General features: G+C 46.2%; 1 protein-coding gene across 1 annotated transcript in view; it reads right to left on the reverse strand.

Annotated features, from left to right (window-relative positions):
• Nucleotides 1-25,267, reverse strand: part of LOC140721452 (uncharacterized) — a 60,796-nt gene that overhangs the window by 32,445 nt on the left and 3,084 nt on the right. Inside the window, exons 2-4 of the mRNA XM_073036275.1 lie at nucleotides 11,694-11,996; nucleotides 8,772-9,029; nucleotides 1,050-1,154 (exon numbers count right to left, since the gene is read on the reverse strand). Coding sequence (XP_072892376.1) covers nucleotides 1,050-1,154; nucleotides 8,772-9,029; nucleotides 11,694-11,996 — 666 coding nt within the window. The remainder of the gene's footprint in view (nucleotides 1-1,049; nucleotides 1,155-8,771; nucleotides 9,030-11,693; nucleotides 11,997-25,267) is intronic.

Raw genomic sequence — 25,267 nt, forward strand, 5'->3', positions numbered from 1 at the left:
CTACATTGAGTTCAATGCTGAATAGGAACTCCTGGTGCCAAACTGTATCGGTTTTTGCCGTTCCTTTGGATACACCAGTTGTGTGGAAAGAAGGAGCTTGCTGCATGGGCATCACCTTGTCCTCCACAATTTGTTGACATACAGCGTGGAATAGGCCCTTCCAGCCCTTCAAGCAGCGACGCCCCGGAATCCTCGACTTTAAACACGGGACAATTCACGATGACCAATTAACCTACTAACTGGCATTTCATTGGAGTGTGGGAGGAAACCGGAGCACCCGGAGGAAACCTACGCGGTCATGGGGAGAACGTGCAAACTCCTTACAGGTAGCTGCCGGAATTGAACCTGGGTCACTGGAACTGTAAGGCATTGTGCTAACCACTACGCTACCATATTGTACCGCCCTGGCCTGCGTATCACGTAGACAGCTACAATGCAACATTCAGGGTTGACCTTGACCAGTGGAGGTCTGTCAACATCAAAATATCAAGACATACAGAGAAATGAGGGTTTTCATCAACGACCAACACATTCCGAGGATTGTGCCAGGGGCAGCCGGCCAGCGTCACCTTGCATCCAGTGCCAACATTGCACACCCTCAACTTACTAGCCTGTGTGTCTTTGCAGTGAGGGAGGAAACAGGAGCACCTGGAGGAAACCCACGTGGTCAGAGGGAGAATATACAAACTCCTTGAACTCAGATAACAACTACAACACCATGCCATCCATGAGCCATATCGCTCCATTCCCTGTGTCTAAAAGCCTTTGGAATGTCACTGCTTCCACCCCCATCCCGGGCAGCCCACCGCTGGGTGAGAAAATGTCCCCCACATCACCTTTAAACTTTCCCCCTCTCTCCTTAAAGTGATAGCCCCTAGCATTCAACATTTCTACCCAAAGAAAGAGATTTTGCCTAAACATACCACGTCACCCATAACGTTAATGAGACCAATACACTCCGTGATGGAGAGGGCACACGGCTTTCTCCCTCCCTCCTTGCCTGAGTAGATCACGTTCACGTCAATAACAAATACTATTTTTGCACATACCTTTTATTGCAATCCAGGAAATGAGGGCAATGGAAATAACAACAAGAGACAGAGTGTCACAGGTAAACAGGAGCAAAAACAAGTATTTGGGCTGCCTCACTGAACCTGTGGAGAAATGAAGACAAATGTTAGGACACAGGAAACCCTCCATACACCACTGTAGGAGACTGGATAGGCCACAGATTGTTTAACCCTGAAGTGTAGGGGACAGAGGGGTGACCTAGAGGTTTACAAAATCATGAGGGTCATTGAAAAGATGAATAGTCTCCCTCTTTTTCCAAGGTAGAGGAGCCTAAAACTAGAAGGGAGAGGATTAAAGGGGGTCATAGAAGGAACTTTTTCTATGTGGAGAAGTGGGGGGGGGGGGTGGTATATGGAACTAGAGAAAGGGTTAGGTTCTGGTACAATTACAACATTAAGACAGATAAGTTAGGAAAGGAGGGATAAGGGCCAAATACAGACTGGGTAGAATGGGACAGGTTTCCCTGGAGTGAAGGATGGATGAACATACGGATGGATGAATATATGCGAGGGGCATTGATAAGATGTATTGTCACACTTTTTCTCAATTTTTGTCATTATTATCAACAGGGCTCTGGGAATGCAATGGAATTCCACCACCACAGTAAAGTTTTCAAGTTAGTCAGATTTATTTAACTTGGTAGCCATGGGTTTATAAGAGCAAAGATTTGATACCTACCTTTTTCCAATTCATTCCTCGAGCAACACAGTAACAGAAAACCAATAAATGACACTGCAGAAAATACTATTCCGCATATTGACAGTCGGGCAATTGTTGCAGACACATACTCCACCGGACAAATATCTGCCAACAGAAAAGTTCCATGTTGGAATAACAAAGGGATTCTCAGAGGAAGGATCAACCTCTTATTGTCACAACAAGTCATTCAATTGAAGTCCCTGTATTAGGTCAAACCAACATTGGACACGCTTTCTGATTTTTCTTAATAAATTCATTTTCAATATGGACATATCTAAAAAGAAGGCACACCAATGGCCATACTTCATTACGAGTTTGAGGATGTTTCATTTGTCACTGAAGATAAAGATTTTTTAGAACATAGAACAGTAAAGCACATTACAGGCCCTTCTGCCCACAATGTTGTGCTGACCCTCAAACCCTGCCTCCCATATAACCACCCTCCTTAAATTCCTCCATATACTTGTCTAGTAGTCTCTTAAACTTCATTAGTGTATCTGCCTCCACCACTGACTCAGGCAGTGCATTCCACGCACCAACCACTCTCTGAGTGAAAAACCTTCCTCTAATATCCCCTTGAACTTCCCTCCCCTTACCTTAAAGCCATGTCCTCTTGTACTGAACAGTGGTGCCCTGGGGAAGAGGCGCTGGCTATCTACTCTATCTATTCTTCTTCTTAATATCTTGTATACCTCTATCATTACTCCTCTCATCCTCCTTCTCTCCAAAGAGAAAAGCCCTAGCTCCCTTAATCTCTGATCATAATGCATACTCTCTAAACCAGGCAGCATCCTGGTAAATCTCCCCTGTACCCTCTCCAATGCTTCCACATCCTTCCAATAGTGAGGCGACCAGAACTGGACACAGTGCTCCAAGTGTGGCCTAACAAGAGTTTTATAGAGCTGCATCATTACATCGCGTCTCTTAAACTCTATCCCTCGACTTATGAAAGCCAGCACCCCATAAGCTTTCTTAACTACCCTATCTACCTATGAGGCAACTTTCAGGGATCTGTGGACATGTACCCCCAGACCCCTCTGCTCCTCCACACTACCAAGTATCCTGCCATTTACTTTGTACTCTGCCTTGGAGTTTGTCCTTCCAAAGTGTACCACCTCACACTTCTCCAGGTTGAACTCCATCTGCTACTTCTCAGCCCACTTCTGCATCCTATCAATGTCTTTCTGCAATCTTTGACAATCCTCTACACTATCTACAACACCACCAACCTTTGTGTCGTCTGCAAACTTGCCAACCTACCCTTTTACCCCCACGTCCAGGTCATTAGTAAAAATCACGGAAAGTAGAGGTCCCAGAACAGATCTTTGTGGGACACCACTAGTCACAACCCTCCAATCTGAATGTACTCCCTCCACCATGACCCTCTGCCTTCTGCAGGCAAGCCAATTCTGAATCCACCTGGCCAAACTTCCCTGGATCCCATGCATTCTGACTTTCTGAATAAGCCTACCATTTAGGAAGTGGACTCCTGAAGCTGAACAGGCCCTGAGAGACTGCTTCGGTACTACTAACTGGGATGTACTGCAAGGGGGGCTCTGTGGGGGCGTTGAGGAGGTCACTGAATGCACAATGGACTATATTAACTTTTGTGTGGATGCAGTTGTTCCTGTTAGAACTGTTCGCTGCTATCCCAACAATAAGCCCTGGATCACTAGTCACATCAAAGGTCTCCTAAACCAGAAGAAGAGGGCCTTTAAAGATGGTGATCGGTTGGAGCTTAAAAGAGTTCAGAAGGAACTCAGAGTACAGATAAGGGGGGCAAAGGAGCAGTATAGGAGGAAGCTAGAACAAAAGCTGCAGAAAAAAAGCATGAAGGAGGTGTGGGATGGGATGAAGATCATCACCGGATGCGGTGCAAAGCGGGGGGCGAACATAAGTGGAGATGTGGAGAAAGCGAACCAGCTGAACAACTTCTTCAACAGGTTCGACAGCTCAATCTCATCCTCACCGCAGAAATCCACACCAGGCTTACTTCCCTCACAGGAAAATAGCCACTCACAGGAGACCTTGCCCACGCCCAGGATTACGGCTGCACAGGTGGAAGGTCAACTGAGGAAGATCTGTACCAGCAAGGCTGCTGGACCGGATGGAGTTTCCCCACGATTACTGAGGGCCTGTGCGACTGAGCTGGGAGAACCACTACATCGCATCTTCAACATGAGCCTGGAGCAGAGAAGAGTACCCAGACAGTGGAAAACATCCTGTATTGTCCCGGTACCGAAGAAACCACAACCAAAGGAGTTGAATGACTTCAGACCTGTTGCCTTGACGTCGCACGTTATGAAGACCATGGAGTGGCTGATAATACAGAATCTGAGGCCACAAACCAGGCACGCCCAGGATCCTCTTCAGTTTGCATATAAGGAGAAGGTGGGAGTGGAGGATGCTATCACGTATTTGCTGCACAAATCACTCTCTCACCTAGAGGGGGTCAGTTGTGCTGTGAGGATTACATTCCTTGACTTCTCTAGTGCCTTTAACACCATCCAGCCCAAGATCTTAAGGCACAAACTAACGGAGATGGGAGTAGACTCTCACATGGTGGATTGGATAGTGGACTACTTGACAGATAGACCTCAGTATGTGCGGTTGGGAGACTGTAGGTCTGACACGGTGGTCAGCAGCACAGGGGCACCGCAGGGAACCGTACTCTCTCCGGTCCTGTTCACCCTGTACACATCAGACTTCCAATATAACTCAGAGTCCTGCCATGTGCAGAAGTTCGCTGATGACACGGCCATAGTGGGGTGTGTCAGGAATGGACAGGAGGAGGAGTATAGGAAACTGATACAGGACTTTGTGATATGGTGCAACTCAAACTACCTGCGTCTCAATATCACCAAGACCAAGGAGATGGTGGTGGACTTTAGGAGATCTAGGCCTCATATGGAGCCAGTGATCATTAATGGAGAATGTGTGGAGCAGGTTAAGACCTACAAGTATCTGGGAGTACAGTTAGACGAGAAGCTAGACTGGACTGCCAACACAGATGCCTTGTGCAGGAAGGCACAGAGTCGACTGTACTTCCTAAGAAGGTTGGTGTCATTCAATGTCTGTAGTGAGATGCTGAACATGTTCTATAGGTCAGTTGTGGAGAGCGCCCTCTTCTTTGTGGTGGCGTGTTGGGGAGGAAGCATTAAGAAGAGGGACGCCTCACGTCTTAATAAGCTGGTAAGGAAGGCGGGCTCTGTCGTGGGCAAAGTACTGGAGAGTTTAACATCGGTAGCTGAGCGAAGGGCGCTGAGTAGGCTACGGTCAATTATGGATAACTCTGAACATCCTCTACATAGCACCATCCAGAGACAGAGAAGCAGTTTCAGCGACAGGTTACTATCGATGCAATGCTCCTCAGACAGGATGAAGAGGTCAATACTCCCCAATGCCATTAGGCTTTACAATTCTACCGCCAGGACTTAAGAACTTTTTAAAAGCTATTAATGCTTTTTGAGATAGTGATTTAGATGCATATCATATTTTTTACTGAGTTAAGTATTGTATGTAATTAGTTTTGCTACAACAAGTGTATGGGACATTGGAAAAAAAGTTGAATTTCCCCATGGGGATGAATAAAGTATCTATCTATCTATCTATCTATTTGGAACCTTGTCAAATACCTTACTAAAATCCATGTAGATCACATCCACTGTACTACCCTCATCTATATGCCTGGTCACGTCCTCAAAGAATTCTATCAGGCTTGTTAGACACGATCTGCCCTTCAGAAAGCCATGTTGACTGTCCCTGATCAGACCATGATTCTCTAAATGCCCATAGATCCTATCTCTAAGAATCTTTTCCAACAGCTTTCCCACCACAGACGAAAGGCTCACTGGTCTATAATTACTCAGACTATCCCTACTACCTTTTTTGAACAAGGGGACAACATTCGCCTCCCTCCAATCCTCCGGTACCATTTCCATGGACAACGAGAACATAAAGATCTTAGCCAGAGGCTCAGCAATCTCTTCCCTTGCCTCGTGGAGCAGCCTGGGGAATATTCCATCAGGCCCCGGGGACTTATCCATCCTAATGTATTTTAACAACTCCAACACCTCCTCTCCCTTAATATCAACATGCTCCATAACATCATCCTCACTCATATTGTCCTCACCATCATCAAGTTCCCTCTCAGTGGTGAATACTGAAGAGAAGTATTCACTGAGGACCTCACTCACTTCCACAGCCTCCAAGCACATCTTCACACTTTTATCTCTAATTGTTCCTACCTTCACTCCTGTCATCCATTTGTTCTTCACATAATTGAAGAATGCCTTGCAGTTTTCCTTTATCCTACTCGCCAAGGCCTTCTCATGCCCCTTTCTTGCTCTTCTCAGCCCCTTCTTAAGCTCCTTTCTTGCTACCCTATATTCCTCAATAGACCCACCTGATTCTTGCTTCCTAAACCTCATGTATGCTGCCTTCTTTCACCTGACTAGATTTTCCACCTCACTTGTCACCCATGCTTCCTTCACCTACCATTCTTTATCTTCCTCACCGGGAGAAATTTATCCCTAACATCCTACAAGAGCTCCTTAAACATCGACCACAAGTCCATAGTCCATAGTTTTGCATAGTCCCTGCAAAAACATCATCCCAATTCACACCCACAAGTTCTAGCCTTATAGCCTCATAATTTGCCCTTCCCCAATTAAAAACGTTCCTGTCCTCTCTGATTCTATCCTTTTCCATGATAAAGCTAAAGGCCAGGGAGCTGTGATCACTGTCCCCCAGATGCTCACCCACTGACAGATCTGTGACCTGACTCAGTTTGTTACCTAATACTAGATCTAGTATGGCATTCCCCCTAGTTGGCCTATCAACATACTGTTTACAGCTGTATGGTGGAGAGCACTCTGACAACGATTGCATCACTGTCCAGTATGGAGGTTTAAACACACAAGATCAAAAGAGGCTGCAGAAGATTGTACATTCAGCCAGCTCCATCATGGGCAGATCCCTTCCCATCATCAAGAACATCTTCAATAGGCATTGCCTGAAGAAGACAACATTCATCATTATGGACCCTCACCACTGGGACATGCCCTCTTTCCATTACTACCTTCAGAGAGGAGGAACAAGACCCTGATGATTCCCACTCATAGTTTTAAGTACAATGTCTTCCTTTCTGTCGTCAGATTTTTGAACGATCCATGAAACCTTGAACACTCCTCATTAGACAGTTGGAACATTGTGCTCAGTTCTGGTCACCTCATCATTGGAAGGATGTGGAAGACTTAGAGAGAGTGCAGAGGAGATTTACCAGGATACTGCCTGGATTAGAGAGCATGTCTTGTGAGGATAGGGTGAGTGAGCTAGGACTTTTCTCTTTGCAGTGAAGGAAGATGAGCTGTGTACAAGATAACCGGCATAGACCACCTCGCAGGGCAGACCAATATGACAGGACATTACTTTAATGTGACTGGAGGACAGTGTTGGGGGAATCCAGAGGTGAGCTTTTTTATGGAGTGTTAAGTGCATGGAACGTACCACCAGGAGTGGCGGCAGAGGTGGATACATTAGCGAGATAAAGAAATTCTTAGGTAGGCACATGGATGGTAAAGAAATGGAGGGCTATGTAGGAGGAAATGGTTAGATTGGTTTTAGAGTAGGTTAATATGTCAGCAGAACATTGTGGGCTGAAGGGCCTGTACTGCTCTATGCTTTATTCCTCTTGTGCACATTTATTCATTTTACTTATACTGTAACTTCTAGTAATTTTTTTACTCCTTGCACTATAGTGTAACAGCCCTGTGACTAAGTCAGCTGGGTGAAATCAGATGGCTGGTGCGACATGGACATCAAAAGCAGAATAGGGACGGCAAAAGACAACTCTACGAGAATGAAGAGTATACTGACCAACACTAGACTAGGCATGGCAACCCGCCTCAGAGTACTGAAATGTTACATTTATCCAGTTATGTCATATGGCTCAGAATGTTGGACAATATCTAGTAACATGAGGAAATGAATTGAAGCAGCAGATATGTGGTTTTTGAGGAGGATGCAAAGAATATTATGGACAAAACAAATATCTAACAAGGATGTCATGAACAGAGCAAACACAAGAAGAACAATAATGTACGAGATAAGATAATACTTTATTGTCACCAAACAATTGATACTAGAGCGTACAATCAACACAGTGATATTTGTTTCTGCGCTTCACGCTCCCTGAAGTACAAATCAAAGTAAATATAATAAAAATTTAAATTATAAATCATAATTAGAAAATAGAAAAGAGAAAGTACAGTAGTGAAAATCAGGTCCAGATATTTGGAAGGTACGGCCCAGATTCGGGTCAGGATCTGTTCAGCAGTCTTATCACAGTTGGAAAGAAGCTGTTCCCAAATCTGGCCGTACGAATCTTCATGCTCCTGAACCTTCTCCCGGAGGGAAGTGTGACAAAAAGTGTGTTGGCTGGGTGGGTCTTGTTCTTGATTGAGATCATGAAAAGGCAACGTAATTTCATTGGACATGTGATTAGGAAAGAGGAGTTAGAATGCACAGTAATTATGGGAAAGATTGAAGAGAAGAAAGCAAGAGGAAGGCAAAGACAAATGATGATGGAGACAGCAGCCAGAGAACTGGAAATGAATACCAATGAATGGATCCACTTGACCCGAAACAGGAGAGTGTGGGCCTTGGCTGTCAAAGCTCAAACTGGGCATCGCATCTGATGATGATGATGACAACAGTCAAGGCTTCAGCAACCTAATACAAAATATTCCCTCACTACCTCCAGCACTGAGGGACAGCTTCTATACATCGAGGAAATAGGAGACCAACACCTTTGTTTTCAGGGGAAATAGTTCTTCTTTTTCTCATTCTACCAACCTGCTGATGACTTATATTTAAAGATTTTAAATTAACTTTTACACTTTCTGCTTCACTACGGATTTGCACAGACTGTGTTCAGAAGCTCAGCACCAGCAGCTGATGATGAACTGTACCCTCATGATGTCATCCACAAACAAGCTTACCGTGAATAGTTAGCAGGTAGTTTGCCTGGACAGAGCTGACGGGGTTGGTTACAACACAGGTGTAAGTTCCACAGTCACTTCTGGAAGCGCTCGGGATAACAAGGCTTTTGTTACCGTCCAGCAACTGATCCTGGGAAACCTCCCTTCCATCTTTCTGCCATTGGTAGCTCGGAGAATCTCCGTCAACAGTACAGCTGAGCTGGATGGTGGAATTCAGAGAGCTGCTATTTTTCTGGATGGAAGGTTTGGACAGTTCATCTAAAGGAGAAACTACTGATTAATGAGATGCAATGTCAGCAGCAAGCTCTCACCGTCACAAAGAGACCAGTTCACGAGAAACCAATGACCGGCAGGTCAGGCAGCTGCCATGGAAGGAGAAATGTCTCAGATCGAACACAAAGTCAACCCAAAAGTTGTCTTCATATTTCTATGCTGAAGCTGCTTGGCCTGCTGAGTATTTCCAGCATTTTCATATTATTTAATCATTTGATCCACTAACCAAATATTAATCTATATTTGTAGCAGTCTGTTATCGGTAATCACTGCATTAATCTGGTGTTACATCTGTTACAAAATCAATCTCTGTTTAAAATGGACAGTCTACCTTTTAAAAGATATTAGTTATGTTCTTAACTAAACTCTATTGAATTCATCCCTTTGTCAAAACTTGCACTTCTGGCATCAAAGAACATAGCAGTGTTTGATTTTAATGAGCTTATTTTTAATGTTGCTTGTTTAGTGATTACGGAGTGATTTATTGTCAACTGTACACTAACAAGAGTGGGAACAGTGACCGTGTGATATGCCACCTTTGTACATTGTGTGAAAGCATATTAATTCCCTACAGGAACAGGCAGATGAAAGAGTCTTCAATGAAAAACCAAGGTTCCACAACATTATCAATCACCTGCCGAGTCACCAGATTTCCTGGTTTGTCGGCAATAATTCACCTGCTAATTTAATACTGGGACCAATGAAAACAGCTCTGCATCCAACACCATCATCCCCTGAAAACTTATCAAGTTCCTGAACCTGGGCCTTTGACCCTCCCTCTGCAACTGCAACCGACAGTCAGTGCAGATGGTAAAACCTCATCTGCATCTCGCTGACCATCAACTCAGCTGCGTGCTTCGCCCCACCCACTGCTCTATTCTCTCTACGCCAACAACTATGTGGCGAAGCACCGCTCTTAAACATTCACAGAATCATGGATGGTGATGAAGTGACGGAATGAACTGAGCTAAGTCGGCTGGTAGAGAGGTGTCGTAACAGCAACCTTGTGCGCAATGTCAGTAAAACCAAAGAAATGAGTAGGGACAATTCTCTGGACTTGTTCCATCACCAGTACAGCTCCCCCTACCACCGAGGACACCTACTGGAGGCAACATCACAGGAAGGAGACATAACCTTTTGTACGAGATTACCCAACACACTGGACCAGTTATAACAAGTAAGTAATGACTACCGTTCCTTTCCCAGAATGCTTTTCAGTAGCCTGGCTGTCCTTCTCTTACCTGTATACTCATAGAGGCTAAAGGTCAAAGGGTCGGGGAGAGGGTCTGGGGGGGGTGCTAGTTTGGGGTATGTGGGGCAGAGAGGGAGGGGAGAGGGGTGGAGAGGGTGGGTCAAGGGGAGGGGGTGAGATGGGAGAGGGTGGGAGAGTGGGGGAGAGGGGGAGAGTGATAAGGGGTAGAGGGGTGCAGATGGGGTAGAGATTGTGTAGAGAGGGGATAGATGGGTAGAGGGGGCAGATGGGGTAGAGAAGGTGTAGAGAGATGGGGAGAGAGTGGAGGAGAGGGGAGTGAGTGGGTGTGGAGTGAGTGGGTGTGGAGAGAGAAGGGGGGTGGAAATAGAGGGGGTGGAGAGAGGGTGAGGTAGGGGTAGAGAGGGGGGTTGTACAGAGAGGAGGGAGAGGGTAGATAGAGAGGGAAGGGAGAAATGTGCTCCCCTGCACATTTTTTACTACACCTACACAGACATGCAATTATCCATATGGCAACACACTTCACACTGAACTTCACATCAAGACTGAAAATGACTCAGGACGAAGGAGCGAATTTCATTTTTCTTGAAACATTTGGGCAATGATACCCAAGGTTCCACAGGCAGAAGTTCCTCTTCAGATCTCCGTAGCTTTGCAGGTTTAACCCTTTAAACACAGCAGACTGATCATAATACAAACATACCAATTATATGCAGATGAGTTAATCGAGTTATGATTGCTTGTGGATTGATGGAAAGTCTATAAAGCCTCTCAACCCCTTCCATCTACTACCCAGGGCAGGCTCCCAGAATCCCAGCCTCTCAAACCCCTCTATCTGCTACCCAGGGCATGCTCCCGGAATCCCATCTTCTTAACCCCTTCCATCCTCTACCCTGGGGAGGCTCCCAGAACCCCATCCTCTCAACCCCTTCCATCTGCTACCCTGGCAGACTTCCGGATTCCCAGCCTCGATCTCAGTATCTAATCAGCAAGTAGAAAAGCTTAATACAACATATTGAAACTTACCAGGGAGAACTGAAAATCCTTCTCTCATCCTCACATTACTTCTCCCCCACCTGCTCTCTCTGCCCCTTCAGCCCCACTCTCCAGTGACCTGCCCAACAGGAAATTCCAACCTTCTGATGTAACAAAGAGCCCAGCTGCAGAGCAGTGGACAGAGAATCTGTTACCATGGAAAGGCAGGTATCTCACAGTCACTGTGAGCATTCAGTATCTAGTCACAGGTTCTGAGTCCTCCTGCACAGAAAAGGCCCTTCAGCCCAGCAAATCCGTGTTGACTGCTTTCCCCATTTACCTGTTAGGACTGTATCCTTTGTTTCAGATTTTACCCTGGTAGGTGAGGCCTTTAATGGATCCCACAACCACAGATTCTGCTGTGAATGATTCATTGCCACATCACCAATAAGTGCAATACTCACCAAAGATGAGCACTCTTATTACTTTCAACTGTCGTCTATCCATCGTGAAGCTGTAATTTCCTTGATCACCGGCTTGTAATCTGTTCACCATCAGAGAGCAATTGGACTGAATAAACTGTAGCCGGGAGCTGAACTGTTCACTCGGCTCTGCCCACTTCTGGAAACTTGGGATGTAATGCAAAATGGTGAGAGGACTTTTGTGGCTGGAGGTGAATATCCAAAGTACTTCATTCTTCTCGGGGTTAACTTTGACACTGGGATCCAGTAAAACTGATGAACCACTGGCACTTGCTACTGTGCTGCCTGATTAGGATAGGAAAATATAACCGATGAAACTGGTGTCAGACATAAAATATAAAAATGAACAGGACAGTAAACAAGCACCTATTGCATGGGCAGATGGAATGCGTTATTGGGGTACGTGGGGCTCCTCGGAAGCAGTTAAGTTTATAACGTCAACTCAATTCCGAATAAACTGACTGAAAAAGGTCAAATGTGAAGGCACCTGAAATGCAAGTGAGTTGCGGACAAAATTATTTATACCTGTGTTTCTTGTGATTCATTTCTCCCATTCAGCCTTTAATGATTGTTCATACATCTGCAAACTCTCCGATAACCTTCTCTGCAACAAGTTACCAGTATCAGTTCCTTCACAGTCTCAAGGGTAGTCCTAGCCGAAGGGTGGTGGTGGGGACGAGCTCCCACTGCTAAACAAATACTCTTCATGGCGTGCGTCTCAAACAGCCTCTGACAACCAAGTCCAACTCCCGGACTTCATCTGTGGTATAATTCTTGTTCCTGACGGAGCTGTTCTCACTGACAGGAGAGGCAAAGGAGGGCCACTGGCGCCTTAAAATCATTTGCTCTGGGCATATGGGGCTCATTAACCACGGATGGTAGCTCATCGAGGAGAGGGAAACTCTGATTTCAAACGTCTGCTGCCTGGCGGCTATACCCGCTCACGGGAAAGGCCTTGGGAATAAAGTCCGAGGAAAAATCCGGAGTCAGAATCAAAGAGCCCAGTGGAACACGGAGAAAAGGAAATTAACTGAAATGAGTAGTTAACGGACCGGACGATGACATCCACAGTCCTTTCTTTGCCTATCGAGCCAGACAGCCTTCACCTGTTGCTCTTACAGTTCACACAAAGTACACTGCCGATGCTGGGGTCAAAGCAACACGTACAAACAAGCTGGATGAACTCAGCAGGTCGGGCAGCATCCGTTGAAATGAGCAGTCAACATTTCGGGCCGAGACCCTTCGTCAGGACTGAAGAGGGAGGGGGCAGGGTGGAAAACCAATCAGAGGAAAGATCAATGTGTGGGGGAGGGGATAGGCAGGAGAAGGAATCTAAGGGGAAAGCACTATGCGAAGTAGAAGAAGGCAGAATCATGAGAGAGGTGATAGCCAGCTGGAAGAGGACACAGAGTGAAAGTGGGATGGGGGAAGGGAGAGGGAGGGAATTACCGGAAGTTGGAGAATTCGATGTTCATACCAAGGGGCTGGAGACTACCCAGACGGTATATGAGGTGTTGCTCCTCCAACCTGAGTTTGGCCATATGGACATATCACATATTATATATATATATATCTCACATATATCACATGTCACATTCCCATTCAGATGCCATACATGGCCACCTCTACTGCCATCACCTCTACTGCCATGATGAGGCCATTTTTCCTCTGATTGGTTTTCCACCCTCCCCCCACCTTCTTTATGGGGCTGAATGCTCTTTGCTTGCTTTTATTGTTTGTGTTTTCATTCCCTGTTCATTGGGTGTTCAATAGTCTTATTTTAATGGCTTCCACTGTTTCTTTATTTTATTTGTGCCTGTAAGGAAATGAATCTCAAGGTTGTATAAAGAATACACACATTGATAGTAAATGTAATTTGAACAGTTAAACTTGAAGTGGAACTCTGACCTTCCCCAGATAGTCTTGGTACCAAAGATACCTTGGAGCATTCTGCTACCCATATATAACTTTTGGGGATTTCTGCATTGTAGCAGAACTTGTTCAGTAACTGGTATATCAGGGACTAAACCTGTTGGCTCGCTCGCACCGCGGGCAGGAAGGTATTGTTTCAGGGAATGTGAAACCAGATCAGGGATTTTTTGTTTCCCATTCAACCAGATTTCTTTTTGCAGAGGGGGAGCTCCTGAATTTGGTAAGCATTTATTTAACATGCTTTTAGTTTCATTAATTCTTTCAGGGAGAGCAAGAGTAAATTCTCGGAAGAAATTCTTACTGAATACCGACAGAACTGCACTAGCCGGTAAACAAGGACACTTCAGTGAGAAAGCTGTTCAGTTTCAGTTCAGCATTCAACTACTGTCCCACAGACCTTGGTGAACAAACTCCTACTCCTTGGTCTAAATGAACCATTGTGTTGGACTTCCTAACCAACAGACCTCAGACGGTCAGGTTGTACAAAATGCCCCTCCATCCCCATCATCCTCAACATGGGTGCCCCCCGCCCAAGCTGTGTTCTGAGCCCATTGCTGTACACTCTGCTCACACACGGCCAAACACCCGAGTAATCACACTGTTGAGTTTGCTGATGACACGGCCGCAGTGGGGCTCATCACCAACAACGACGAGACGTCCTACAGAGGTGAGGCAAATAACCTCTTCCTTAATATCAACAAGACAAAGGAGATGGTTACCAACTTCAGGAGAAGTCACACCATTCACAGGCCCCTTTACATCGATGGTATAGTAGTGGAAACTGCAAGCAGTTTCAAAAGCCTAGGAGTGCACATCACACACAACCTCTCATAGTCCCAGAACAGGTCCTACACAGTTAAGAAAACTCACCAAAACTCTACTTTCTGAGGAAGCTGAAGAGAGCTGGACTTTGCACGTCCATACTCACATCATTCTACAGATGCGCAGCAGAGAGCCTCCTGACAAGCTGCATCACTGCTTGGTAGGGAAGCTGGACTGCAGTGGACAGGAAGGCTGTACAACGGGTAGACAAAGCTGACCAACACATCACTGGCACCAGCCTATCTGTCATCAAGGACATATTCCACATTCAGGACCATTTATTATCCAAGAATGTATATGTTATACACCTTGAGATTTGTTTGCATACAGGCAGCCACAAAGCAAGAAACTGAAGGAGCCAATTTAAAAAAAAGACCATAAAAGATGGGAAAATGCAGAGAACATGCAAACACCAGAAGCAAACGACAGCATTCGGAACCTGATTGAGTCCTTAAATCAGCTTCCCGGAGCAGCCACAGTAAACCCAAGCCCACTCATATAAGCCATCTTTGTTCATCATGCTAGAGGGGCAACTCGCAGAGTTAACAGCCGCCGGAGATAGGAATGGACATCACAGGAGAGCCAGCTAAATCAGCCCAACCCCCGCCTCCAGTGCCGACGTTCGGGCTTTCCAGTCGACCTGGGCCAGCGTTTAAATCGGTAGCTGAGCGAAGGGCGCTGAGTAGGCTACGGTCAATTATGGAAAACCCTGAACAACCTCTACATAGCACCATCCAGAGACAGAGAAGCAGTTTCAGCGACAGGTTACTGTCGATGCAATCCTCCTCAGACAGGATGAAGAGGTCAATACTCCCCAATGCCATTAGGCTTTACAATTCAACTGCCAGGACTTAAGAACTTTTTTTAAAGCTATTATTAATGCTTTTTGAGTTAGTGATGTAGATGCATATCATATTATTACTGAGTTAAGTATTGTATGTAATGAGTTTTTGCTACAACAAGTGTATGGGACATTGGAAAAAATGTTGAATTTCCCCATGGGGATGAATAAAGTATCTATCTATCTATCTATCTATCTAAATTGTTCAAGCACTGAGCAGTGGCTCACTGTAAGACCCGGATCCCAGTGATTGGTCCACACAGCTCAAAGCCATTCTCCATCTCACCAAATCACCTCAGCACTTTTAGCGATCCAACCTTGCATCGGGGTTAGGTGAACGGGCATTGACTCCTCTCCAAATTGTTCACTCCAAAAGCAACAGTGATAGAAACTCTGTCTGTGACCCTGTCTCAAACACGTTGCCCCTTGGCTCTGCAATGCACCCGCACGGCCCATCCTTCGAATCTGCCACCTCTGCTTACTTCTTTATTGTCTGTGGTGACAGTTGACCCCAATTTATTTCAGAAAAGGTGTAATTAGTAATTGTTTGTAGTCATATTTCTTGCCAACTGAAATACCAGTAGTCCCAGTAACGTAGAACCATACCACTACAGTGCCTCTACCACTGTCACCAGCAGTGTATTCCACACACACACACATCACTCTCTGTGTAAAAACTTACTCCTTATATCCCCCTGTGCCTAATTCCAAGCACCTTAAAACTATGCCTCGTCATGATAGCCATTTCAGCCCTTGGAAAAAGCCTCTGTCTATCCACACGATCAATTCCCCTCATCATCTTATACACTTCTATCAAGTCACCTCTCATCCTCCGTCGCTCCAAGGAGAAAAGGCAAAGTTTACTCAACCTCTACAACCACCCTTTGCCTTCTGTGGGCAAGCCAGTTCTGGATTGACAAAGCAAGGTCTCCTTGGTTCCCATGCCTCCTTTCTTTCTGAATGAGCCTTGCATGGGAAACCTTATCAAATGCCTTACTGAAATCGATATATACTACTACATCCTCTGCTCTACCTTCATCAAAGTTTTTTCTTACATCCTCAATTCAATCAGGTTCGTAAGGCACAACCTGCCTTTGACAAAGCCATGCTGACTATCTCTAATCAGATCATGTCTTTCCAAATGCTCGTAAATCCTGCTTCTCAGGATCTTCTCCAACAACTTGCCCACCTCTGAATTAAGACTTACTGGTCTATAATTTCCTGGGTAATTTCTACTCCCTTTTTGAACAAGGCAACAACATTTGTAACCCTACAATCTCCAGCACCTCTCCTGTCCCTATTGATGATGCAAAGATCATCACCAGAGGCTTAGCAATCTCCTCCCTCGTTTCCCACAGTAGCCTGGGGTATATCTCATCCAGTCCCAGTGAATTATCTAACTTAATGCTTTTCAAAATGCTCCAGTACATCTTCTTTCTTAATGTCTATATGCTCAAGCCTGTCAGTCTACTGTAAGTCTTCCCCACAATTGCCAAGGTCTTTATCCCTGATTAATACAGAATCAAAGTATTAAGTATCTCTGTTACCTCTTTTGACTTTTCTTCTTTACTAGATCTTCCACATCCTTTGTACACCATGGTTCTTTCATCCTACCATCCTTTCCCTGCCTCAATGGAACATACCCATGCAGAATGCCATGTAAATGTTCCCTGAACATTTGACACATTTCTGCCATGCATTTCCGAGAACATCTGCTCCCAATTTATTTCCACAAATTCCTGCTGAATAGCTTCATAGTCCCCCTACCCCAATAAATGTTTTCTCAGATTGTCTGATCCTATCCCCTCCAGTGCTATGGTAAAGGAGATAGGATTGTAATTACTACCTCCAAAATGCTCTCCCACCAAGATATCTGACACCTGACCAGGTTCATTTCCCAGTAACAGATCAAGTACAGCCTCTCTTCTGGTTGGTTTATCTACATATTGTGTCGGGAACCCTTCCTGAACACACCCAACAATCTCCACCCAATCGCCTTGCTCTAAGGAGAAGCCAGTTAATTGTGTATAGTTCTGGTCACCGAATTATAGGAAAGATGTCAACAAGATAGAGAGAGTACAGAGAAGATTTACTAGAATGTTACCTCGGTTTCAGCACCCAAGTTACAGGGAAAGGTTGAACAAGTTAGGTCTTTATTCTTTGGAGCATAGAAGGTTGAGGGGGGACTTGATAGAGGTATTTAAAATAATGAAGGGGATAGATTGAGTTGACATGGATAGGCTTTTTCCATTGAGAGTAGGGGAGATTCAAACAAGAGGACATGAGTTGAGAGTTAGGCGGCAAAAGTTTAAGGGTAACACGAGGGGGAATTTCTTTACTCAGACAGTGGTAGCTGTGTGGAATGAGCTTCCAATAGAAGTGGTAGAGGCAGGTTCGGTATTGTCATTTAAAGTAAAATTGGATAGGTAGATGAACAGGAAAGGAATGGAGGGTTATGGGCTGAGTGCGGGCCAGTGGGACTAGGTGAGAATAAGTGTCAGCACGGACTAGAAGGGCCGAGACGGCCTGTTTCTGTGCTGTAATTTGGTTATATGGTTAATATTAGGAAAGCAGAAATCACCCATCACAACAACCCTATTACTATTGCGCTTTTCCAGAATGTGCCTCCCTATCTGCTCCTCAATGTCTCTATTACTATTGGGGGTCTATAAAAACACCCAGAGTTATTGCCCCTTTCCTGTTTGACTTCCACCCACAATGACTCAGTAGACAATCCCTCCACGACTTCCTCCTTTTCTGCAGCCATGATACTATTCCTGATTAGCAATGCCACTCCCCCACTTCTTCTGCCTCCTTCCCTGTCCCTTTTGAAACATCTGAAGCCTGGCACAGCCAGCAGCCATTCCTGCCCCGAGACATCCAAGTCTCTGTAATGGCACAAATTCATAAAGGATCCCACACACCCTGCTCATGGACTGTTTGTCCCACTCCCATCGTGGAGGAGGCTACATCACATCCACTCCAGGACCATGAGACTCAAAAACAGTTACTTTCCCTAAGCATTGAGACTGACCAACACCTCCACCCACTAACTCTAGCACTTCCAGCTTCATTTCACTTCAGTCACCTTAAATACAACCCAGTGTTACTTTATGGAAATACGACTAATGTATGTATATAAACTATTTTATGTACAGAACATATTGATATGTTGTTATTATTATTATTATTATTATTATTATTATGTTCCTGCTCTTTTTGTTCTTCTTTGTGCTGCATCAGATCCGGAGTAACAATTATTTCATTCGCCTTAGAACCAGAGAACACTACGGCACAGTACAGGCCCTTCAGCCCTCCATGTTGTGCCAACCCATATAATCCTTCAAGAAAAAGTACTAAACCCACACTACCCTATAACCCTCCATTTTTCTTTCATCCATGTGCCTGTCCAAGAGGCTCTTAAATATGCCTGATGTTTTAGCGTCCACCACCATCCCTGGCAAGTCATTCCAGGCACTCACAACACTCTGTGTAAAAAACTTACCTCTGATGTCTCCCCTAAACTACCCTCCCTTAATTTTGTACATATGCCCTCTGGTGTTTGCTGTTGGTGCCCTGGGAAACAGGTACTGACTATCCACCCTATCTATGCCTCTCATAATCTTGTAGACCTCTATCAAATCCCGCTTATTCTTCTACGCTCCAAAGAGAAAAGTCCCAGCTCTGCTAACCTTGCCTCATATGACTTGTTCTCCAAACCAGGCAACGTCCTGGTAAATCTCCTCTGTACCTTCTCCATAGCTTCCACATCCTTCCTATAATGAGGTGACCAGAATTGAACACGCCTTACACCTGTGCACAGGAAATGACATTAAACAATCTTAAATATTGACACTCAGGGCAACCTGTTTAAAATCATGAGGGCAGAAATGAGGTGAAGGCTTACAGACATTTTCCCAGGGTGGGAGACCTGAAAATTAGAGAGCTTAGAGGGAAAGATTTAATAGGAACCTTTCCAGAGGGTGAGTTGGGCCAGAGGGCCTGTTTCTGTGCTGTTTGACACAAACCACAGTCAGCTTGTCCACACCGATCACCACCCAGCATCGAGCTTTCCCCCAACTCAGTCCATCTGCCAATCAACCACACATCAGCTGGTTCCACCAATCACCTGCCAGGTTTTGTCCCACCCCTTCCCTTCACCTCTTTTTACTGGCCATGTCCCCTCAATCTTTTGCTGCAAGATCAAGGGTCCCAACCCAGAAGGACAAATGCCCATTTCCCTCTACAGATGTCACCTGACTTGGTAAGTTAGCTTCTGCAGCTGATAATTTTGTAGTTGCTGGATATTTAACTGCTGCATTTTTAAAAAATATATTAATGCTGGCATGTCATTTGATCTCCTGTTAGTCATTCATGTGCTATTTCAGTTCCAGTTTCTTCTCCTGTTGCTATTACTCATTTCTTGTCTATCATTCCTCAAGATTGTACTGGTTCCAGTGGTATTTCCCCAGAAACCTGTTGGTACTTGTCCAACTATTTCCTTATTACAACTAATACAGTCTACTGCCATTTGCTTAAGCAGGGTTTGAGAGGATCGTGTTTTTTGATTTTTCTTGTGCCTTCAATACCATACAGCCCTCATGCTGGGTGGGGAGGGGGGGGGGGCTCCAATCAATGCAGGTTGGTACTTCCATTGTATCCTGGATAATGGACTACCTGACTGGCAGATCACAGTTTGTGTGGCTTCAGAGCTGTGTCAGACACGGCTATCAGCAGCACTGGGGGCCCCCTAGGGGACTGTATTGGCTACCTTCCTGTGTACTCTGTATAGCTCGGACTTAAGATAAAACATTGAGTCATGTTATCTGTAGGAATTCCCTGATAACTCAGCAATAGTGGGTGTATAAAGGGAGGACGGGAGGACGAATACAGGGCCCTGGTGGAGGACTTTGCGAATAGTTCAGCTCAACATCACTAAGATGAAGGAGATGGTGATGGACTTTAGGAAGACCAAGCCTGGACTGCTCCTATTACTATTGATGGTGAGGACCTACCTGGAGGTGCACCTGAATGACAGACTTGAATGGAGCACCTACACAGAGGCTGTACACAAGAAAGGCCCAGTCACATCTACTTCCTGAGGAGAACATTCATATATATCTGCACTTGTAATGCTACCGTGGCACTGTAATTTCCTTTGGGATCAATAAAGCATCTATCTATCTAACTTTTTCCATGACTGTAAGACACATCACCTCCAAGTGTATTTTTAGTTGTTTTTCTATCTCTGCTGCATCTCCCTAAGGGTTTTCTTCTTGTTTTGCATATTTCTTCTAAAGCTCAGCTTGTGGTACTGATGCTTTTTAAAGTATTTTATTTCTACCTTTCTTCTGTAATTTTACTTTACTCTGACTTCATTCCTATTAACTGCTGTCCCTGACCAAGTACAGTAATGACCAAGAACATATTGTTCAAGAAAAACACACAAAATGCTGGAGGAACTCAGCAGGTTAGGCAGTTGTTTCAGGCCAAGACCCTTCCTCAGGACTGGAAAGGAAGGCAGAGGGCAGAAGGCAAAATAAGAAGGACTTCTCCCTTCCTTTCCAGGGATAGGAGACGAGAGAGGACTGTGGCTTCACCTCGCACCTTCCTGATGGTACTCCTTTCCCTTCCTTTTCCTTTACCCTTTTTGCTAACTTCCTCTCCCTTGCTTTCCAGTCCTGATAAAGGGTCTCAGCCCAAAACATCAACCTCTTTACACAAAGTACACTGCAGATGCTGGGGTCAAAGCAACATGTACAACACGCTGGAGGTGGGGCAGGATCCATGGAAACGAGCAGTCAACCTGACGAAGGGTCTCAGCCCAAAACGTTGACTGCTCATTTCCACGGATGCTGGAGTTCCTCCAGCGTGTTGTACATGTTGCATCGACCTCTTTAATCCTTTCCACAGATGCTGACAGACCTACTGGGTTTCAAAGGACATTGCACTGGACTGGTGGTGGAACAAAGGCTTTACGGTGCTTTGCTGGGTGGGAACGAGCTTCAGAACCTTTTTCCCGTCCACAACCAGCGCACCCCCCACACACAAATATATTTCCATATACGTGAAGATTCAGTGAATTCCATCCTGGACATGACACCTTGCTCTGGTCCTCTGCCTGCTCTGGACCTTCTCAATCTAATTGGTGATGAGACTCCAACCAACTCATTTTCAACTCTCCTCTCTCCTCCTGACCCCTTCTGAATGCACTGTCCTCCACCCTCTTCTCATCAGTCCCAACTTTACCAACAAACCTGCAGACAAAGTGGGTGCTGTTGTAGTGTGGGGTACTGAACCCTACCTTGCTGAGGCCAGGTGGCAACTGTCAGGCACCTCCTCATACCTATCCCTCGAGGAGGACCCCACTCCACACCATCAGAGAACTGTCTCTGACATCATCACTGATCTGATCCACTCTGGAGAAGTCCCAACCACTGCCACCAAGCTCATAGTTCCCTTGCAACACACACAACATGCTGGAGGAACTCAGCAGGCCAGGCAGCATCTGCAGGTTTTCTCTTTGTAGTTCCCTTAACCTGCACTACTTGCTTCTATCTCTGACCCAAGACCCACAAACTGGACTGACCTGGTAGGCCCATTGTCTCCGCCTCCTCCTGTCCCACTGAACTTATGTCCTCATGTATCGATTCCATCTATCCTCCTTGGTTTAGTCCCTTTCCACCTACATCCACTACACTTCTCATGCCCTTGATCTCCTGAGTAACTTTCAATTCCCAGGCCCTAATCACCATGGATGCTCAGTTCCTATACACTTCTATCCCCCATCAAGCTCCCCGCTTCTTTCTTGACAAAAGAACCAACCATTTCCCTTCCACCAGCACACTCCCCTGTCTGGCAGAACTGGTCCTCACCCTGAGGAAATTTCCCTCTCACTTTCTCCAAACTTCAAAGGTTAGCTATAGTTACTCACATGGGCCCAACCTGTGCCTGCCTATTCATTGGCTATATAGAACAGTCTATGTTCGGACTTCCCTGGTTATACTCCCCAACTCTTCCTCCGTGACAATGACAACTGCATTGGCGCTAATTCATGCACCTATGCTGAGCTCGTCGATTTTATCAACTTTGTCTCTAACTTCCACTCTTCCCTTAAATTCAGTTGGTCCATCTCAGACACCTGCTGCCCCTTTCTCCAAAAATCTCCAACTCTGGAGACAAACTGTCAACCAACATATTTTATAAACTGACTCATTCCCATGGTTATCTTGGCTATACCTCTCCTCACCTTATTTCCTGTAAAAATGCTTTTCTCTTTTCTCAGTTTCTTTGCTTCCACTGCATCTGTTTCCAGGAGGAGGCTTTCCATTCCAGGGTATCAGAGATGTCCTCCTTTAAAGAAGAGAGTTTCCCTCCATCTATCATTAATACTGCCCCACCCACATCCCCTTCATTTCCTGGACATCTGCACTCATGCTATCTTCTTCTTGTCCTTACATACCACTCCATCAGCCTCCATATCCAAGACATCATCCCCTGCAACTTCCCACCACTAAACATACCCACCCCAATTCAACAGGGATTGCTCCCTCCACCATTCCCTTGTCTATTTTTCCCTCCCCAATAATCTTCCTCCAGGCACTTATCCCTACAAGAGGCCCAAGTACTACACCTGCCCATTTACCTACTCCCTTGTCTCCATTCCAGGCCCCAAACAGTTCTTCCAGGTGAGGCAACACTTCACCTGTGAATCTGCTGGGGTTGTCTATTATGTCTGGTGCTCCCGATGCAGCCTCCTCTACTTTTGTGAGACCCGTAGTAAACTGGGGGGGGGGGGGGGGAGTGCGCTTCATCAAACACCTCCACAGCATCTGCCACAAGTTGCCAAACATTTTAATTCCAGTTCCATTCCTGTTCTGATGTGTTGGTCCATTGTCTCCACTTGTGCCAAGATGAAGCCACCCTCAGGGTGGAGCAGCACACTTTATCTTCTGTCTGAGCCTTCAACTCAATGGCATGAATATCGATTTCTCCTTCCAGTGAACAAGTCCTCCCCCCCCTTCCTCTATTCCCCACTCTGACCTTTCACTTCTTCCCTCCTGCCTATCACTTCTCCCTGGGTCCTCTCCTCCTTTCCTTTCTTCTATTGTCTTCTCCAGCCTTTGACCTTTCCTACCCACCTGGCTTCACCCATCACCTTCCAGCCAGCGTCTTTCCCCTTCCCCACCTTTTTATTCTGGCATCTTCCCCCTTCCTTCTCAGTCCTCAAGAAGGGTCTCAGCCTGAAAGATCGCCTGCTTATTCATTTCCATAGATGCGGCCTGGCCTGCTGAGTTCCTTCAGCATTTTGTGTGTGTTGCTTTAGATATCCAGCATCTGCAGATGTTTCGTGTTTGGAGAGTAGATATAAAAGCCACATCTCACCAGGTTCAAGGACAACTTCTACCCCACTGTCAGAACACTATTGGAAGAATAACTCTATGGGGAACTGTAACACTTCATACCTCATTCCGTTGTTGTACATATTCCTTTGTACCACCTCAATGTACTGATGTCGCGGGAGTTCTGTATGGCATCAAAAGAAAAGTTTTACATGTATCTCCAGTTTATTGTGGCGAGTATTTGGACAATAATGACGGACGAGGAGTTGGTGAGGTCTGGCGATGTGGTATTTTGCCAGATGACCTGGACAGTCTGCTCAGAGAACCACCCCACTGTGTCCAGTCCATCACGGTCCTTCTCCTGCAGTGCCTGCAGGACATTCCGTGTTGACCACTGCCTGATGGCCCTGTGGTCAAAGGTGTTGTCCTGGAAGAACTTCTTTAGGAAGGACAGGGGAGCTGTGTGGGAATGGGGAAAGGCCCATCCTTCGTAGCCAGGGCGACAGGTAGAACCTGGGCACGTAGTGGTACTTGGTGCCCACGTACCTGGGATCCACACACAACCTGATGCAGCCAGACACGAAGCTGGCCATCAGGGTGAGGGCGACATTGGCGACGTTTTTGCCCCCGTTGTTCAGGGACTTGTGCATGGTGGTCCGTCTGACCCGCTCCATCTTGGATCCCCAGACGAATCTGAAGACGGCTCGGGTGATTTCCGAGCTGAAGGAGCGGGGGACTGGCCACACCTGCGCCAAGTACAGCAGCCCTGAGAGCACCTCACACCTGATGACCAGGTTCTTGCCCGCTATCGATAGGGAGCGCCTTCCCCACAGCCCCAGTTTCTGTTTCATCTTGGCAGTCCGCTCCTGCCAGTTCTTGTTGCACGCCTCACCCCTCCGAACCAGATCCCCAACACCTCCAGGTGATCAGCCCTGATGGTGAAGGGGACGCTGGATCGGTCGGGCCAGTTCCCGAAGAGCATGGCTTCGCTCTTCGTGCGGTTGACCCTGGCCCCCGACGCCTGCTCGAACTGTTCGCTGATGCCGATCAGCCTGCGAACTGACCTCGGATCGGAGCAGAAGACGGTGACATCGTCCATGTACAGGGAGGTTTTGACTTGTGTCCCTCCGCTGCCTGGCAGCGTCACCCCTCTTATGCCCCCATCCCTCCTGATGGCTTCGGCAAAGGGTTCTATGCAGCACACGAACAAGACAGGGGAGAGAGGGCAGCCCTGCCTGACTCCAGACCTGATGGGGAAGCTGTCTGTTTCCCACCCGTTGACCTGGTCTGCGCTACAGATGTCCGTGTAGAGCAGTTTGATCCAATTCCGGATTCCCTCCCCAAATCCCATTTTGGAGAGTACATCCGCCATGTACGTGTGCGATATCCTGTCGAAGGCTTTCTCCTGGTCCAAGCTGACCAGGCAGGCGTCCACCCCCCTGTCCTGCACGTAGGCGATGGTGTCCCTCAGCAGCGTGAGGCTGTCTGAGATCTTCCTGCCCGGTACAGCACAGGTTTGGTCCGGGTGGATCAGCTGCTCCAGTGCAGATTTGACCCTGTTGGCGATAGCCTTGGACAGGATCTTGTAGTCCACATTCAGGAATGAGATGGGCCTCCAA

Source organism: Hemitrygon akajei, chromosome 2, assembly GCF_048418815.1.
Source record: "Hemitrygon akajei chromosome 2, sHemAka1.3, whole genome shotgun sequence".
NCBI classification, from domain to species: domain Eukaryota; kingdom Metazoa; phylum Chordata; class Chondrichthyes; order Myliobatiformes; family Dasyatidae; genus Hemitrygon; species Hemitrygon akajei.